Below are 19,510 nucleotides of genomic sequence, written 5' to 3' on the forward strand. Positions count from 1 at the left end.
TTGCCACTTTGGCTTTACACTTGCTTCCTTGAATGTATATAGTTTTATTGAAAAGTATACTTTTAATATTAAGTTCTTTTACTTTCTTTTTTATTTAAATTTTAAAATTGCTCTAACAATGTATAAGTAGCAGCTGGGCGTGAACGACAATTGCTATAATTATGGAGCTAATAAATTTACTTAACGTGGGACCTCAAACGTACAGTATTTGATCAGGGTGTAATGCCACCTTTTGACCAGCTGGCGCCCATATTGAGCTATGTTACAAGGTCAAAGTTGCTCCTCAGGCTGGCTTTTAGATGTTTGTACATTCATTTTAAGTTCAATAAGAAGAATTTGCCTGTGGGTCCGGTTCGGTCTGGTACGAGGATAGGCCCCCGTGTCCTTTTTGCCTGAGCCCCCAAAGTCCGTTAGAACAGCCCTGCTTCTAAGGATATAACATTCATGGTTTAAGGAGGCAACTTTGATGGATGAAGTGAACAGCAATGCTATTCAACAAATCAACAAAACTCCTAATCACTGAAAAAAAAAAAAAAAAGCTTCTCCCCCACTACTGCCACTAATAGTATTATCACGTATAATATTGTTAGAGTGTTCAATAATTTACTAACATACAAACATAATTATATGTTTTTAAATTACAGCCCTGAGCTTCCTAACAGCTACTCACATATTTTTGCTTTCACAACTACAGCTCGGAGTTGTCAATTATCCACACACACGCTTGAAAGTTAAATTATTAGTAGGTAAAGCATGCAACAGCTGAGGGGCTGAGCAACATCATTAGAAATCCAACAAGAGTTTTTGTGTCTGAGCTTTTAGAAGCCTACAAGCCGTCAACGATCGGCCAATCAGAGGAGGAAACACACCTCTGCAATCACTCCAAACACAAAATACCAAAACACCACCCTCAAGTCATCACACACACATATGAGTATATGTTACCTTCTGAGGACCATGGTCTACAAAGGTATCTGTGAAGACGCAGGAGACAGAAATGAAAAACCGACAAGTTCTTTTAGTTTGAGATTGTAAAACTCCACACTTTCAATTTCACATTGATATTTAACTGCCCTGTTAAAATAATTGTCTCATATTTAGTGTAGAAAGGGTGAATTTTATGACCATCAACTCTTATTGTCCTGAAGTCCCAGGACCATTATATAAAACAACAGAGCCAGCACATATGGCAGTCTGGACCGGTCTCATTAACCTCCATCGGGTTTACGGTGAGCAATACTAATGTGACTCAGGGAAGGGAGAGAATTGAATGCTTGTATTAAAATTCATCCAATGGTTTCACTCTATCAAATCTTCTTTTGAATGACAAATTGATAATTTGTTTTTTAATTTGTTTAATTTTGTAAATTGTATATTATATAACAACACTCTAAAAGGTAATTTGTCATGATACAATTATGATACTAGGATTACAGACTAGTTTAAAATGAGATTAGTATTCTAATCTCTGATTATTATATTGGCTTATAATAAATATATTATTATCAACACAACTTAGTTCTTTTCAATAAAGTTCTTGTTATGTGTAGTTGACAGCTGATGCATGCAGTTCTCATTCTGCTAAACAATCTGCTTTCATATGGAAGTGTGTTGTATGTGTTGTTTCCTACTATTCCACCAAGAATGCACAGCTGGCACGGCTTTGATGAGTACAGGCTGATGTGTCCGTGAAAAGATGAAGAGACATAAATGACAGCCTACGGAGGAACACGGGGAGGATCAGATCTCGCATCAGCTGCCTGGCGTATCAGCGAGAAAGAGTGTTTACAGCTCTGCTGCAAGGCTTTCCTGAACAGAGGAACACTGCACTCTGACAGGATTTATCACATCTGCAATGCTTTATGCTCAGCTGTACTCATGTTGAATGTTTCTCTGCTGCCGGGGGGTTGCAGCACCCAGCTATACATGTCAACTCACTGGACATCAAAACAGATTTCGTCCCGGCGGGATGAGCACAAATGAACTAGACGGGAAAATTTCAACATTTTACACGATAACGTCTTTTCCACTTTCAAGCCACAAAGCTACGGTACTTTGTCTCTGCATGTAAAAGGCAATTCGCTTCAGCTCGCCTTGATTCGGAAAAAGGAGAATGTGCTTATGCCCCTGAAGGCCTCTGACAACCCTGAAAACCATTTGATAAACCAGACAATGTGTGAGGAGGTTAACATTCTGGGGTTTACTTCATCAGGTACCTCCCTCACAATACTTTTCCTCTATCTTTATAAAATCAATAAAATACTCCATTGGGTCTATTCCTGGAATTTAATTAAGAGTTCAAAGATACTGACTTCCTTTTTTTGCAGCGCAGACAACTCCTGCTCCGTTTATCTGCTGATTTATAGCGTTGAAAAGTCTTTTACGGTTGCCACTTATGTGAGCTGACTTACAAGTTGATTGATATGATACCTGATGCTTCTGATGTTGCTAAGACACTTGTTAATACATTTCGCTGTGCGGTTTAATGATTTTTTTCTTTTATGTGTTTTTTATGACTTTATGGCAGGCTGAAGAACAGTCGCTCCGCTGGGGAAGGTAACATCTAAACTGCTCTTTTCTGAACGCACACAACTGAGGTCAGTTGTTCACAAATGAGCGAGTTTGATTAAAGAGAAGGGCCAGTATGCCCAGTTGAGTTGGAGAAGCCAGACTAATAATGAAAGCCCATGACACCACCTTTGACAAATTCCATCACTACCATCAAACTAGCTAGTAAATGAAATAGGATCACATTAAGGCAGAAATTATGAGAGGTGGATATGTTCTCAGTGGCTTTGCTGCCTGTAGAAGGTGCCGCAAAGCATCAGCTTTTGATAGCCACAGGCTAGGCAAGTTGTTGTTTGAGAAACATCGACAGCTGTAGGAGTTGCAAAAGAAATTCAGACACTTTTCCAAGAAAACAACTCAACCATAATGTAACGTGATGGCAAGGAGGCTACAGTGCATTTGATATTAATAAGTAGTGTGTGATGAATCATTGGTGAAGGGTTGGATGTTTAGGGGTTTCTGTCGTTGCACTTTCCTGTCAGTAGCTGACATCAGAATTTAAGGGTGTTCTTCGGGGCCTGCTCACAGCTCTGGGCCCCAGGCTATCGCCTGTTTTGTAACTCCCCTGGCTAAAGGGATTTAGGTGGGTTAACAAACATCATAGTGCTGAGATGACAAGCTAAATGACAAGAAGAAGAAGAAGATAAGAAGAAGATACACTTTTATTAATCCCACACACATGCACAAACATGCAAAGACACACTCATGCATTTCACCCATCTGGTGCAGGACACACTGCAGAGCAGAGCAGTGGGCTGCCAGGTACGGCGCCCGGGGAGCAGATGTTGGGGGAGTAAGGTGCCTTGCTCAGGGGCACTAGACAGGGTAGGGAGAAGAGTCTTTTTGAACTTTGGACAGGTCCAGGTTCGTTACACCATCCAGGCAAGTTTCCGCCGAAACTCCGAGGAGACGAACCGTGGAGTCGAACCAGCATCGAACCAGAGACCCCTTCTCTGCCAGTAGTCCAAGTTTTCTGCCACTAGTCCACCGCCTCTCCAACAACAGAGAGACAAAGAGAAATCCTACTGGAGAATCCCACAGTTCTTAATCACTGTATATGGTTGTGGGATATAACACTCAAACCATTGACAATGCCACAGATCTTCATGCCGATTTACATGTGTAATTCACAACCAAAGAAAATGTCTTATCCATCCATTATCTATTTTATACCTGATATGACACAAATTGTGAAGAGCCTTAGACTCATACATGATCATTTCCCAGACTACCTCACACTGAATGTCTTAACAATCTTCTATAGCAATGTGATTCACATTGTCAGTCATACATTTATCTGGAAGCTGTGGTGGCTTCTATTGCTGCCGATTCTAAAGAACTGGCTTTTAACCAGAGTATGCAAATAAGTGTGTCTGTAGCTATTTATTATTGTTTGTACTTTATGATGTGTTTTTATAGAAACAGATTTTGTACCTTTATTTATTTAATCCTCATTACAAAATGATATGTTTTCCCACACAACCAGTAAGTAACCGAAATGCATGGCCACATGGTGGCAGTGTTGTATATGAGACAAAAAGAAACAGAATGCAGGATTTTTCTGACATTTTGAGTCCTTCACACTAATCTTTGCTGCAGTTAACACCTCCGAAGCATTTTCTGATAAGTCTAAGTCCAAATTGCCCTCCGCAGTTTGAGTCTTTCTGCAGTAGTACCCAGTTTAGAAAATTCAACTTTCAAAGATAAACTAGATGGATGGTTCCACACTGTAATGATATACTAGAAAATACATTGTATTTGGGCTTGAGCCAGCTCTAAATTGACATTGCACATTAAAATAAGAGCATTGAGACGTATTCTGCCAAATGGGAGGGTTGTGCTTCTTCTGGTTTGACGTGATGACAGTTGACCTTGGAGACAGCAGATCATGAAACTCGCTTGTTCTGTAGCTTTTGACCACACCACATGGTCTTCATCAGCGGACGATGTTTGCTGATTTGTTTTTTAATTGAGTTTGAATGTTGTTAGGGCCCAAACCTCAAAAGTTTACTTGGTTGCAACTCTGGCTCAATGCCAGAGTTGCAACCAGAAACTTCTCCTGTCTATACCGAAATGAAAATAACTACATTAGAACAATAACAATAAACAAGATGTCAGACCCTCAAATCAAAAGGAAACGAACGATAAGAACTGTGCCATAATGACGAAGGCTGCTGCAACTTAAATGGTGGAGAGAATAACAGAGAGAGAGCTCCTCCTCTCCTGCATCCCTTCAATCCCCCTCCACCAAATTACGCTCTTCACACGCTCCTGAGAGAGGAAAAAGAAAATGAGAAAAAGAGGAGTAGGAGGAGAAAAACAAGAGGGGGAGGTGGGGTGTAACAAATGTCTACAGGCAAAAGCTCCTGAATGAGTTGGTAAATGGACCTTGAATGGAGATTGTTTTGTCAACAGTTAAAAAATGTGGCACCATTTGAATAAGACACGTTTCTGAGTTCATTAGTTTTTGATTAATGGCCCTTACTCTGATGGCACTCAGTTGAGTATATTCCTCCGCCAAGGCCCCCCCCAAAAAGGGTTGAAAAACGTAACGCAATGTAAAAAGGAAGAGAAGACAAAGAAATCCTGATTCTGCACCAAAATTTCTTCTGTGACCCATAACACACCCTTCACCAAGTTTCATGGCAATCTATTCAGTTCTTTTTGTGTAAACTTACGGACAAACAAACAACGGACAGGGGTGAATACAACCTCTTTGGAAGAAGTAAAAAGCTAATTATATGAACAAAGTTGGCAACATTTCTCACTTTTTAACATGCCATCATCCAAAGTTTGTTAGTCACCCACAATTATAAATGTTAATAGACAGCTAATAAAATAAAAAAATAAAAATAAATTGTAAAATAAATTAAAATATGTTACTTTAAGATTTTGGCCAGAGGCTACTTAGTCCACTGGATGGATAATTAATATAAGGTTAACTAATTGAAGAGTGAGTTTGATGCTGGAGGAGGATTTTCTACAACCTGGCAACCGAAACATAGTTATGAATAGATTAGAGGTCTCTACAGGGCCAAAGTAATTGTTAGTATATCATTAATAAAACCATGTAGTACATCTTATAGACACGTTATGGATGCTGCCCCATTATAAAGTTACTACTTTCATTTTTAGCCAATTTAATATTAAAAAGGTTTATTGAAAAAACTTTTTTCGTTGTTCCATCTCACAGTTACTGTTAGACAAAGAGTTTTAGAGTAAACAAGAGTAAACAGGCAAACGAGAGTGTTTGAAGTTTTTAATGTCAAAGTCAAACTTTTACATGATTCATCTTCATACCAAACCATTCGTCGACAGCTCCTCTTCCTCCTCCTCATAGCAAATGCAATTAGTTCGTTATGTAATTACAGGAAGGGAGCAGCAAAAAAAAACAGAGCCAGCCCCATAAGAAAAGAAAACAGAGGAAAGAGGAAAAATAAAAAAAAACATTTTTTTTTTCTCATTTTTTCTGTATCTCAAGTGCAGATTTTAAGACCTTAAGCATGCCATTGTCTGTAATGGATTCGAGTTGTATGTTCTACAGTGTAATTTCTATCTGTACATGGCTATAAGGATAACAGCACGAGGGGGAAGACAGGTACGTGATGTCCGCTTAAGCGCCCGTTTAAAAAATAGTCTTGAGTAGTGGGTGACGGGTCTCAGACGTACTAGCTCTGTCGTTCTCCCCCCTCTGTTTTGCAGTAGATTGAAACATATTCATGTTTTTTTTTTAAACGTGCAATATAAAAAAAGATACACATCCACACAGATTCATGTACAGCAAGTTCCCTTAAGATCCAGACTGGAGGGTTTGAAAGGTGCCATAATGGAGCTGCCATAAAACAGCAGTTTTGAGGAAAATATACGCCAGTGTGATGAGGCAAGGTGTCCAGAGTCTCTTTCTGCAACTCACAAACTGGGACGCAAGTTCTAAAAGACTTTTGTGTAGCGTCCAAGGGGTTAAGACACGTTGATCCCACAGAGTGCTCACCTGCCTCAGTGTTTGTACCCTGCAGGATGTTGTGATTGTTTTCACAAATCCTGTTTTCAGTGTGAACTCCAGATGAGCAGTCACTCCATAAATTGCGTAACATCTTCAGCATAGTCCATCGATAACAGAGCTTAGTAAACAGCCATGTTGCGGAATTAGGGGTAACGAAGGCTCAGGGAGTAAGTGCAGCAGTGACCCAAAACTAGCTACAGAGAGTTGTGAAGTTGAAGAATTGTTCAGGTATATGAAGTGTAATCACACAAGTAGATTGTACCCATTTCTCAGCCCGATTCGTAGTGAAAAATCAAAGCACAAGTCGTGATACTGTTACTACAAGTAGTTAAAAGTTTAAACACTATTGTGCGTCTTACCTGAGTGTTATTCTTCTTTCTGACTCTGAGCTCTACAGGGACCTAATAAACTAAGTTGTCCTTTAACAAGAACGTCCCTTTCGCCTCATTTAGTCCAAAGCAGCCCAAAAAATGAAGAGTCACACTCGCTCTCATTTTCCAGCAGCGTTTTACATACGCCAATCCAAACGTTAATGAGATCTCTGCACATCAAGGGAGGAGGAGAGCGGTGAAAGGAAACTCATTAAGACCGCAGGGACGACCTAACCCTATTATCCCTATCACACCGCCGAACCACACACTGATGATGAGAATTAAGATGTGCCGGCCTTCATCCACACCCCCTCGTCAGCCCAAGTGCAGCAGAGTGTGTCTGGAGTCGTGCAGCAGCTCCTGGAGAGGACAAGTGTGAAGGAGTTTGTTATCGGCACGGCTCAGCACAGCAGTTTGGGCGTGTTGAGGTCGGCACTGTGCGGTGAAAAGGGTCGCGGGCACTCTGCACTCCCACTGCATTGTGATATTTTTCTGGTGCAGCCTGTGGCACCGTTCGTGCCAACTCTGGGCTGCGGAAACTGAGAGGAAAGGCCCAAGGTTAGCCCAAATAGCTCGAGTCACGATAAAGGAGCAACAGTCTAATCCGCTGCAGCTGACTCCCTTCGCTGCCATCATTATCTCCCATTTCCCGCTGAGCACACGCATTTAGAGTACAGATGTATCCAAATAGGCATGGTATCCAAAAAGGCGTGTGGTTTTAAAAAAAGAGAGAAAAGAAGTTAGCTTTATCTTTCTTTCATGCAGATTCTTTTCTTTTTCCTTTTTTTTTTCTTACAGAAACTACAGAAATTTTGGTTTTTCTATGAGTCCTACTTACAGTATGCAGAGTATCTCATATTCCCCTACATTATTTATCAATACATACAGTAGATGTCATTGAAGTTCCCCTTGATGAAGCCCCAGACATCAGTCAGAGAGATGAGTAATTATTTAAATACATTTAATTTTTAAATACTTGCTGGAGAGGAGCAGGCAAAATGCTACAGCTATTTTCAATGAGAGGAAATATGATAAAAAATGATGATTAAGACATACACACATAGTGCGTATGAATTTTGCGAATTGCAAAACTTCTTAATATGGTTTGTGTTTCTACTTATGTTTAAATATGCTATGTGTGTGTGTCTGCATGTGTGTATCATGTTGTTCTGTATGAAAGTTAATGCAAAGTTATTATATACTTTATGTTACACTGCCACTGAGTCTCGTCGTAAACTCCGGCGCGATGCATGTTCACATTCTGTTAATGCACTGGTTGAGTCTGTGTTCACATGCTAACGTCTGTATGTGTCAGTGCGTGCATGCGTACGTGTGTGTGTTCATGTGTCTGAAGGAACCTGTTATGATACATGGACACTGTTCGGGGACGCTGGAGTCGCGTCGAGGCCCCAGCGCATCAGTCTACTCTGAAATGGCGAACAGCAGCGGCAGAGGGGACGCTGCCGTTTTTTTTTATCAAATACACACATACGATATATACATACTCGATGTGAAGGCAAAAATAATTAACACATTTTAACATGAGCCAGAGAAACTGTGGCACTACAGTGAGAACCTTGAATTCTAAATGGTTACATTTGATTACTGTTAAAAAAAGTTGCAGTTTGTTTTCAATCATTTATGTGTTTTTTTTAAAGAACAGTACCTGATATTTTCAAGATCAGAACTTTTTTTCTATTGTGTAACTGTACAGCGACCACACTTTTGTCGGAACTCGAGTCACGGTCACGAGTTTCATTGATTAATATTCCTGTCTTGGGTTACGATAGAGTTGATTAGGCATTAGAAAGCTTGATTGGTTTGAATTAATCCAAGTATCAAAGACCTGCTACCTCTTTTCAACGATTTTAAGACCTCAGTGGTTTTTTCAGGAGATGGTTCATCAGTTGAGTCCAAATCTGTTCCGCTATAGCCTCAGAGAAAGTTTTTAATGTGCATTTACAACATCAGGATTTATTCAGTATCAGTCTCCCTCTTCTTCACACACATCCCTCTGTGGCAGAAGGCCAGGCATGCTTTAGATTCAGGTAAGAAGAGGAGATGTAGCTGTCCTCCTCCACAAGGACATAATACGAACTTTGCCTGGAGGCAACTTTTGCTAGTACTTTAAAAAAAAACAATTTTTTTGAGAAAGTTCTTGCGGTCAGAGCTCGCTGAAGGGTTTTTCCATCACTTGCTAAAGTTTAAGTGCCTATAAATATTAGTCAGAATCCAAAAGTTCCGATTTGATGCACAGCTTTTGGAAAACATCTTCCTTGACATTTTCACATCTTCACAGGTTTAAAAGGCCCTCCAGTAAAGTTTCAGCCCTCCCTCTCTTTCAGAGCAGGGAGTTGTGCTCCGGTGCCGGGCTGTCACAGGTAGACCTCCCGGCGTGACAGGGTGAGACAGGACGTGGTCTTGTAGTCACCTCCTGTCCTCGTCAGTGGTATCACCTCGGGTGCGTTCTGGCCTTCTCTTCCTTCCTCCTCTGGCTGGCGCCTCCCAAAGCCTGCGCTGCTAAATGTGTCGTAGGATGCTGAAGTCATCTTGCGGTTCAGAAGGTTACGGTTGTGATCGCCCATGTTCCTGTTGCGGTCTCCACTACCCAGGGTGCCGAGAGGATCCCCATTGGCTAGGGGTAATCTCTGACCTTCTCCACCGACGACCATGCCGGGTTCCGAGCTCCCTGCGCTGCCGGCACTCTCGCTGTCACTCTCATGATCGTGGCCACGGAGATTGTTGTTATCATCTCCCGGGGCGAAGGTGGAGAGCCGTGGGGGGTCGCTGCCGTGACGCTGGCGTGTTGTGGGGCGGACGGGCATCCAACAAGTGTCAGAGTGGCCGAATTCATCACACTCCCTGGTGCACTTTCCTGTCAGAGCTACGTCTGGCAACTGTCTGGCATCTGGAAACAGAAAAAGGACAAAAGATGGTGTGAAAAAAGAGACCAAAACTCCAAAGTGTTTGAAGCTGAGAACAAGACAATATGATACTTATTTCGTTGCCACATAATATGTTTTGCGACTTCTCGCTATATTTGTGCATTCCGTCGTCATACTGCATTATCTCGCAATACATCTTACTAGCTTGTAAAATGTTTTGTGTCCTCTCCCAATACTTTGGCCTTTCCCCACTATACTTTTGCATTAGTTTACCTTGCAGTTCTTTTATGTCTTCTTTTCCTTCTGAGCCATATGTTGTAAAGTGCGGCTCAGGACTTATTTTCCCGTCTAAACCTTTACGAGACAAAACTAACCGAGCCTGAACTGCGTCCGACAGGCATTCTGCACTGAGTTTATCTTGACCAGTCTCTGACACACATGGTTCTTGCTGAATTTTCATATCGAAATGTTTACAACTAGACGGATACAGATGTGCACCTGGAATTCAATGACGATGTTGTAAATCATATTCTGAGGGAACACTAACATTATTCTAAAAAAAATAATTGTTGACCATTGAGAAAAACGGGAGAAAGACAAACGTGTCATATAAAAAAACAGGCGACAAAGGTTATGAGGGAGGGGACGGAATGGGAAGGAAGCTATAAAAAAATGCTGTTAAAGCAAAATGAAAACTGCTGACGTACTCAGCGTTACATGAAAGGTGAGAGGTCAGGTGAGGTCACAGCAAACAAATATTAGAGGAGGTAATTATGAGAGATTTGGATGACAAATCTAAACAGAGTGTGTTACATAAATGAGACGTCGAACATTCTATGAGTGCTTGTTCAAAAGGTTAGTGAGGCACCAGAGACTGATGCTGGGAGGGAAGTGTCAAAGGTTACAGTTCGTCATATAGGAATCAATATTGACATCAGGTTGAACGGAGACAAGAACTCTAGTGATGACAGATGAAGTTACAGATACAGATCATAATAAAGTAAGTACACATTCAATCTTTTGAGTTTGATTCTCTAATTTCAACTTATTGTGAATTAATCACAAGAAATTTGATATTTCTGTTGCTTTCTGAAAAGTATTTCCAGATTTGCTGTTCAATTCCTGTCTCCATCGACCGCGACGGAAAGTCATTTCACTTGCAAGATTTCACGTGTGGGTGAAAAACGCAGCATTAAACTGAAAGCTCATACACAGCTTTAGAAGTGCAGGCAGTCACCAAGGTTGCAGTGACCTTGGCTATAGTGTACCCTGTTGTCGCTGTTGTTTCAGCTCTGGCATGAGCATATACAGAGAAACGAGGAAAAAAAGATAGTAAAATACAAAATCTTATTTTTTTTGTCTGTCTCCATCCTTGACACAGACCTGGTAATAAGAAAAAAAGGGTAAAAATAAAATGTTCTTGTTGAAAGGGAATATTTGGGCTGTTGACTGACAGCAAGGCCACGGACGAGCCTCGTGCTCTACAAACGACCACATATTGTTGTTTTTTCTAAAAAGCTCTTCAACATGTCACACACAAGGGCTCACACAAAATGTGTGGAGCACATGCAAACAAACACAAGGCGCCCGCTTCACACTGTAAAACACATTCTCATCACATGAGGAAAAAGAAACTCTCCTCAGTCAAGGTTTCAATAAAAACTGTGTGTGTTGAATGTACGATAAAAAACATTTCAAAGCTTTTTAGAGAACACAGCACATACAGCCTTGAGTGACAAAAAGAATACAGGTAAATTACTCTGGTAGCCTCTCGACCCCAATTTCTAAACTTCAGTGAATCTGATGGGCTGCTTTCTTCATGATTTGTTTGTGTGCGTGCACGTGTGTGTGTGGTTGCTCTGACCGTTTTCCAGATGCTCCTCCTCCCCCACACTGCCCTCCGGCGTGGTCCGCTCGTAGCCTTCCTCCGGCAGCGGCAGGGCGCCCAGTCGCGGCCCAGACGAACCCTTGCTGCTCGGCGTCTCGGAGTCCTCCAGGCCACTGTCATAGCAACCGCCGTCCTGGGGCTGGCTGACTACCGAGAAGGTCACCCGTCGAAGGGTCCCCTGCAGAGAACATAAACACACACAATATGGGATTAATCATACAGGATTCCTAATCTTAGACTCTAAATCTGGGGATTAAGTTGGTGGTGTGCACGGGTCTGCAAAGACATATTCAGATTATCTGAATGTGTTCGCCTTGATTATGGGCTTAGCCGCTACAATGCTGGGTAATAGTCATCAACCAATCACGACGGCCTTGCAAAGTTTTCAGTCGGCTTTTAATCCCAGTTTAGATTAAAGCTGCTGGACAATTCTGATGTTTACAAACCTCTGTGCCGCCCGGAGACACTTAATTTTCATCTGGAGTGGCGCCCAGTAGTAGCAGCAGCTGGATAATATAGAGCCCCATCTCAAAAGCACTTACTTTGTGCTCTGTTAAAACAATTGAAGGATTAAATGATAAATCTGTTCCTGTATTTTTGTTAGAGTCAACAATCCACATTGAAAAAACTAAACCAGTGATGCACTTTTCTCATTAAAAGTCTTGCGTGTTTCCAAAGCCTCATATGACTTCTTCCTCTTAGGCAGAGACAATTAAAAACATAGTGAACGCCACATATACTGTACACTGGGTCACATCTTCCTCCTTAACAAATAGCACGGCCCCTGGGGTTTTATTTATTTTATTTTAGTTCAGTCCCACCTACACCGTCTCTCTGTGTGCAGGATGGTTCTGTGAATAAATACAAATTAGCTTACACAATGTGTATTTATACATGGTTGGAAGTAGTACACAGCTATGGCCCAATTTACTCCTGTTTGAGGTAGGTTTGCTTAAATCTTCAGTGGAAATGATGACCTTTTTAATAAATGAAATTATATATTTTGACTGCCTTTAAAATCTACTGATGGATCAAATGGTGGATGTAAGGATAGTTGGTTTTGTTCTTTTCGTTAGATTTGTTCGGGGGAACAACTAGAATGTCACTTAAAAGATCACATTCCTCCGCCAAGGCCCAACTGTTCCTTTAAATTTGATCAAGCTGCACCAAATTTCACACACTCACAGATACTATGTCTGTTTTTTGTTTTTCTATGAGAAATCAAGGAAAAGGTTGAAAAACGTCCACATCTTTCCAGAATTGTGAAAATCATGTTCAGTTGTTTTTTGTGTGTAATCTTGCTCACAAAGAAACAAACGGACAGGTGTGAAAACATAACCTCCTTGGCGGAGGGAGGTAAAAATACAGAAGATTATCAGCCTCATCCTTTTAGTCTTTCGCCAAATTCAAGATTTTCACTTACTTTTCACTCTTTAACTTTTTTTTCTCTTTTTTATCCCACGACCAGAGACTCATGTGTGGGATTGTTCTCTCTTGGCAGAGGTATCCACTCTACTGCCATACTAGTTTTTAGATAGATTCATTTTGCTTTGTTTTCAGTGTTTAATTTAAAATGTTTAGCACGTCAAGTAAATCAACTTGTTTTTTGATGTTTGTTCTGGCTTTTTGATTCCACTCTGTGATTGCTTGAGGAATGAATGAAATGACGCATGATTTCCACTTGTGAAAGCTTTAAATCCAACCATGGGGCTTTCAAAAGTAGACTGCAGCCGTAGATATGAGTAAGAACCAGTGGGCAATCTACCTCCAGTGAGAAATCTCCCCATCCTGCCGTGAATGTGGTGGCGATTCATGTCATTCACTCAAACTGTGCATCACACCTGCCGCGATTTCAACACACAAATCACCCCAGTCTATTTAGCGGACAGGCTTTCACTTCAGAGCGTGAAAAAAAGATTGTAATAAGTCCATGCTGAGAGAATATCAGAGAGAGTTAAATGACTCTGTTTGGCCTGGGGGGATCACTCTGCACCAGGAAGCCCGTTTCCGTACTACACCCCTCCTATCTCCTCTCATACTCATTTATCTGCTTGCAAAATTACCACCCTTTCAAATTAGATCTGCTTTGAAACACGCGGCACACAGGGCGGAAGTGAGGGAACAGAGGGGTGAGGCAGATTAGGCAGGAAAAAACTTAAAGCTCAGAACGTTGCCTCAGGATAATCTGGGGGGGGGGGGGGGGGGGGGTTGATGGACGGCTGGGATAAAAGCCCAAACTGCCTCAATTCGTTTATTTTTCTTCTTCTTCCAAACACCCAAGGAAAAAAGGAACATTTGTACTTTCCACCTAATGAACATGCAAGACGAGCGGAGAAAAATTAATTAAGCAGAAGATGGGGGAAATAAACAGAGCATTTGTTTCTTCTGCCGTTTCCTCACAAGGTTTAGATGAAAGGGACGGAGAGCGGGGACGGCGAGTGCGAGGAGGACCGAGGGAGAAGAAGACACGTTAGAGGCTTAAGGAAAAGTAACAGTGCCCCGGAATCTCAGTGGCTTCATCCGAACTCTCCACAGAGAGAGAGAGAGAGAGAGAGAGAGAGAGAGAGAGAGAGCAATGTATTTTGAGAGCATTAGTGTGGATGAAGACGTCCAACCTCCTTCAGACGAGGGGCACAGGGAGGGGAAAGTGGGTGAAAGACTAATAGGCTGAGTGGGGAACCGTTAAAACAGAAAACTAATCATGTGATCTCACGATGGTAAATATGTTTGTTTGAATCACTAATCTAAAACAACCATGCATTCGTGACTATGGCCACTTATATAACATCTGACCCTCCAGTTTGGGGCTCTGTGTACTCAGTTGACCTTCATCAGCTTTGAATAAACACGTGCACAGCTCTTTTATGCAGCATTGGTCCTGCAATCTGTCTTTACTCGCTGCGGCTCAATTACTAAAGGTGACTTTTACAGTTTCAGAAAGAAAAGGCGCCCGCATCCAATTATCTTTTTTAAGACATCCCATTATCTGACTAAATAAATTCTCTTCAAAAAACCCAGAGGGTTGTTTCACATTGCTCAGTGATGTTGTGAAGGTGTTTCCAGGATCCTCAAACGCTTTTCTACTTGTCCTCATCTGTCTCTCTAAACTGCTCCATTGTTTGATGCTCAAATCGAAAAAATCTGAGCCGTAAACTGTTAAAAAGCGAATACTGACTTCACTTTGAATATTTCATGATTTCATAAAAAACAATACTTCAATATTTTGGATTGTGTTTTATAAAAACAGCCAGGACACTCACTTAGTTTGTCATTTCCAGCAAGCAGAATTAAGGAAATACATTCAGAAATAGCCCGATGAAGACATTCTGTTTGTTGTGCACAGATGGGAGGACATTTTTTTTCATCCAGATGGTGAGAGGAGTCTATGAGGATCCTGGAAAGACCCCAGAACAGTGGATAGTGTTGATAAACAAGACTTCTGGAGGTCTACAGCCGTGCTAGCAGCTAGAAGCTCTCTCTCTCTGAGCCTGTACTTAGAGATTCTTTAAGTTAAACCCTGTGAAGCAGTTGAAGGGCGCTAGATGAAAAGGTAACTAATCAAAACAATTGCTATAACTAACCCTAAATCGGACCTGAATGTGTGCAACAGATTTCAGGGCGATCCATCAAAATATTCTTTAAGATATTTGATATTTGAGTCATCGGGTCTCATCCTCTGGGGACCATGAATGTCTGAACATCCACCACAGGCTGGGCTCTATGACTGAGATGTAATGATAGGCTGGCTGGGATTACTTTATGAGTGTAGAAATCCACCTCCTGCCACAGGGCAGGGGGTGATTGACAGACAAAGAGCATTAGTACTATTGGAAACCCAGTGCTGGTTGTGTGTGTGTGTGTGTGTGTGTGTGTGTGTGTGTGTGTGTGTGTGTGTGTGTGTCTCTGTGTGTCTTCTATTACAGAATGAATGTGTTCAGCTGTGATTCCATCTAATTCAATTTCCCTCTAAACCTCTTTCTGACCAGAGCTGCCCCCTTCCATTCCTTCAGCTTGATCATCTTATTTGTGGACTTCCTCCATCCTTTCTTTCCTCCTTCCCTCCTCCCTTCAGCCGACCATGCAGTCAACTTTGCTTTCCCCGTGCAGCTGTAACTCTCCCTCTCACTCCCTCCCCCTCCCCTCCATCCCTTCTTCCCATTGCCAGTCAGCTTTATGATGTGGCGATCGATGATGTGTCCTTGACCTCGTTATGAGTCCCTCTCCTCGTCCACACAGCAGGCTTTATTGACCCACAACATCTCTCCCTAACCCCCTTTCCCCTGTTTGTTTTCCTCTGCTCATCTTCTGTCTACTCTATCCCAGAAGTCTTTTGCTCAGTGACAAACCTCTCTTCTATTCCTTTGCCAAATCCCATATTTTGGCACCTTTTAGTCATTAAATTCTACTAATTGTACACACTACACAATCTGCCCCCGTCTCTCTCGCGTCTTATTATTGTTGTCTCGCCTCTTCCCAGAATCAGCCTTACATTTTCATTCCATTTTCATTTTTTCCCCTGCTACTGCCTCGCCGTTCGAACATTTTTCCTGTCAAGGCTGTCTTTTTAAAGCTTTTTACACCTCTTTCTTCTCTGCTCATACCTTCAATTTATCCCTTTTCATTTCCTTCCTGCTTTACCAGCTTCTACCTCTCTCTAAAAAAAACATGCACCGCACTCCTTGATGTTTTGCAGCCTGACTCAGAAAGCACAAAAGCTTGTTTGTGTACATTGTGTGTGTACGAGTGTATTTGGGCATGCTTTCTATTATTTGGCTGAGCAAATGCAATACGGACTGACTATTAAATATGCCAAATATCTAATGAATGCCGACACACACATTCATACATGTGGACACATACGCATACGAATAAATTGGCTCAGGACCAGTGTGGCCTATGAATTCATGCCTGATGGAATATTAATTGAGTTTGACGAAGGACATAAAAAACCTTCCCTTTAATCTGACACGGGCCATTACAGTTCAATACTGACATGGGAGCTGCACTCATCTGCACGGCGCAGCGAGTGTGTTTGAGTGCGAGGGTGTTTATGTGTCTTCAATGTGCATTGAACGCATGTGTCCTGATACTGTGTATGGAAGTCATTGTTAAGTTATTTCTGGCTGATCAGAGAGAATCAAACAGACGGATGATGGGTCTGAACTCAGAATAAATGTAACCATCTGAATCTTGCAGCTCTGAGGAAGCTGGAAAAAATTTGTTCCTAATATAGTTTTTATTCCAGGGCAAGCTTGTGCAGCGGTGCACGTGTGTGTGTGTTTGTGTGTGTGTGTGTGTGTGTGCGTGCATATGCTCAGACTTCTGAGACTTCACACCTTTATGTTTGTGTTTTACGGCAGTGCATGAGTGTGGGACTTTCAAAGCCTGCAAGATGTGTTATGTCAGCCTGTGAGAATCCGTGTGTGTATGTGTGTGTGTGTGTGTGTGTTTGCAGTGTGAGGATGTGCATGCGTGTGCATGTGCACAGGTTGGCTTAGTCATCAAGGTAATTAGTGTGTAAACCTCCTCACTGTCGGTTCAAAGAGAATTAACGAGCTCTAGTTAATTAACAGTCTCCCTCTCTTCTCGTTACATGTGTCTGCATATTCAACACGTGTGTTTTTGTGTTGTTGTGTGCATCATTTGCACATCTCACTCTGTGTGTGTATGTGCGTGTGTGTGTGTGTGTGTGTGTGTGTGTGTTGACGTGTGTTTGACTATGCCCTGCTACACTCTGGTCTGCATAATGAATCGACAGGATGCAGCTTATGCATAAACCAAAACTACAAATATCGTTGTAAGACTACAGCCACTTTCTCCCTTTGGCTCTAAACTCTATTCTCATTTATGTTCGACATCATAGGTACAGGGAACCACCATGTAATGGTTGGATTCATTATTTATCAGCTTGTTATATATATATATATATATACATGCATTTGACTCTTTAGATGCTCATCCATACACAATGAGCATTTCCTTCATAACAACCCTCAGATTGGAGGTCAGAATCCTGCTGTGGCCCTTATAATTTGTTCATCCATTCTCTAAACTCCAAGTCACGTTGCTTGCCAGCAGAGACAGGATGTCATGCATAATCCATAACTGAGCACAGTGCATAGCTCCTGAACCCTAACCCTGCTTTAGATACACCACAGCGTATACATTACTCTAATGATTCAGCATACAGAAGACACACATGATGAATAAACTCTTAATTATTCATCTTCTGCACCAAAACATAATTGGAGGTTGACTGATACGAAAGACTGATACCAGAATGATTGAAGATCAATATACAATGATAGTGTACCGCAGCGTTTTTGCTCTTGAATTGATATTTAATCGAGTGGAAACAGACAAATTAATTGATAGAGGCTGTTCAATAATTACATTTGGGCTCAACACCTCTTAGATTTTAATTACATAAAAGATGCCTTTTTTCGTGCCTGCTTGCTTTTTGTTTATTAACAATGTGGCCGACTGTGGCAGAGTGGATTTATATCTTATAATGACTGAGGATGAGGGATGATATGTTCTGAGACTTTACAAATGTTCCTCAGTTAGGATGCCGTTAGCTGGTGTGACGGCACGTTGGCCGGCTTCACTAGCGATGGATGATGTTTCTGTCTTCCCTGACTTCTCGCTCTGGCTTTCCACCGCCGTGCTGCGGGCTTGCATTTATTACTGTGCTAGAAAAAGAGAGAAACACAACTGAAAGGTGGAAAAGCAGTCCCCCCCCCCCCCCCCCCGCCTTTGAGGTGGTTTAAGTTTTTTCAGAAGTGGGAAAGATGTCAATCAAGCTGACACCTCACATCCTATTTGCAACATCTGCCTCCAGACAACTGAAATGTGCCCAACGCAGACTGAGCGGATGTAGCTTTGCATGTTAATTTCCCAAACCGTCGTCCTTGACTGGCGATTTTTTCAGCAACTGGACACATGATATTTGATGCCAAGCAAAGCATCAATGTTTTTTGTTTTTTTTTGTCTGTGATTATTTTCATGCCAGAAATAGGATTGGGTGACCCTCATGGGCAACTGAATGTCACAATTAAAAGCCAGATTTATGGAATTCCTTAAGTGGCTTAAAGCAGCTCTGGTTGGTTGTCTATTGAATTGTTATAATAATAACTCTGGCATTAAAAAAAAAAGATAATGATGTGTTTTCACGGAAGATTAACTTTAGAAAACACAATAGAAGCTCTCAGGGAAAAAACAACTCTACCGCACTGGACAGGCAGATATATGATACTCAATGCGAGATCAATACCACCGTCTAATATCACTGTTTATGTGATCAAATGAAGTCACCTCATCCTGTTTGCTCATAACGTGATAGCTTATTTACTACCTAAAAATAAATGAGCTGACGAATTGTCTCCTGCATCCTACAGCTATGGACGTACAGAATACGTAAGGCGATACTGCGCGATGCTGCCGCGGCACACAATGAAAAGCAATATGTTTCCGGTGACACCACATGGGCATAGTCCAGACTTCATATCAGTCAAAATGACCTTTGCTTCCGCTCTTGTGTGTTTCCTGATCCTGCTGTGGCGATGCAGCCGTGCGCTCCGAGAGTGAGGTGAGCAATTGCAATGAGGAGGTGAATTCAATAAGTGTGTGCGGTTGTTAGAATTGAAACATTATTGAAGAATTATGAGTTCGTATCGACTGCTTTTGTGTTCAAATTATCGAGCAGCTTTACGGCAGGAACGCTGTCACTTGGCGTGATTAAAGAGCCGCGTGGAGATGCTCTTAACGACACGGATCGATCGACGCCATTGTTTCA

At 41.7% G+C, this 19,510-nt stretch overlaps 1 protein-coding gene across 1 annotated transcript in view; it reads right to left on the reverse strand.

Annotated features, from left to right (window-relative positions):
- Positions 1-9,317: 9,317 nt before the first annotated feature.
- Positions 9,318-19,510, reverse strand: part of pcdh7a (protocadherin 7a) — a 41,540-nt gene continuing 31,347 nt past the window's right edge. Inside the window, exons 4-5 of the mRNA XM_061094356.1 lie at positions 11,692-11,893; positions 9,318-9,850 (exon numbers count right to left, since the gene is read on the reverse strand). Coding sequence (XP_060950339.1) covers positions 9,318-9,850; positions 11,692-11,893 — 735 coding nt within the window. The remainder of the gene's footprint in view (positions 9,851-11,691; positions 11,894-19,510) is intronic.

This window comes from Limanda limanda, chromosome 2 (assembly GCF_963576545.1).
Source record: "Limanda limanda chromosome 2, fLimLim1.1, whole genome shotgun sequence".
Classification (NCBI taxonomy): Eukaryota; Metazoa; Chordata; class Actinopteri; order Pleuronectiformes; family Pleuronectidae; genus Limanda; species Limanda limanda.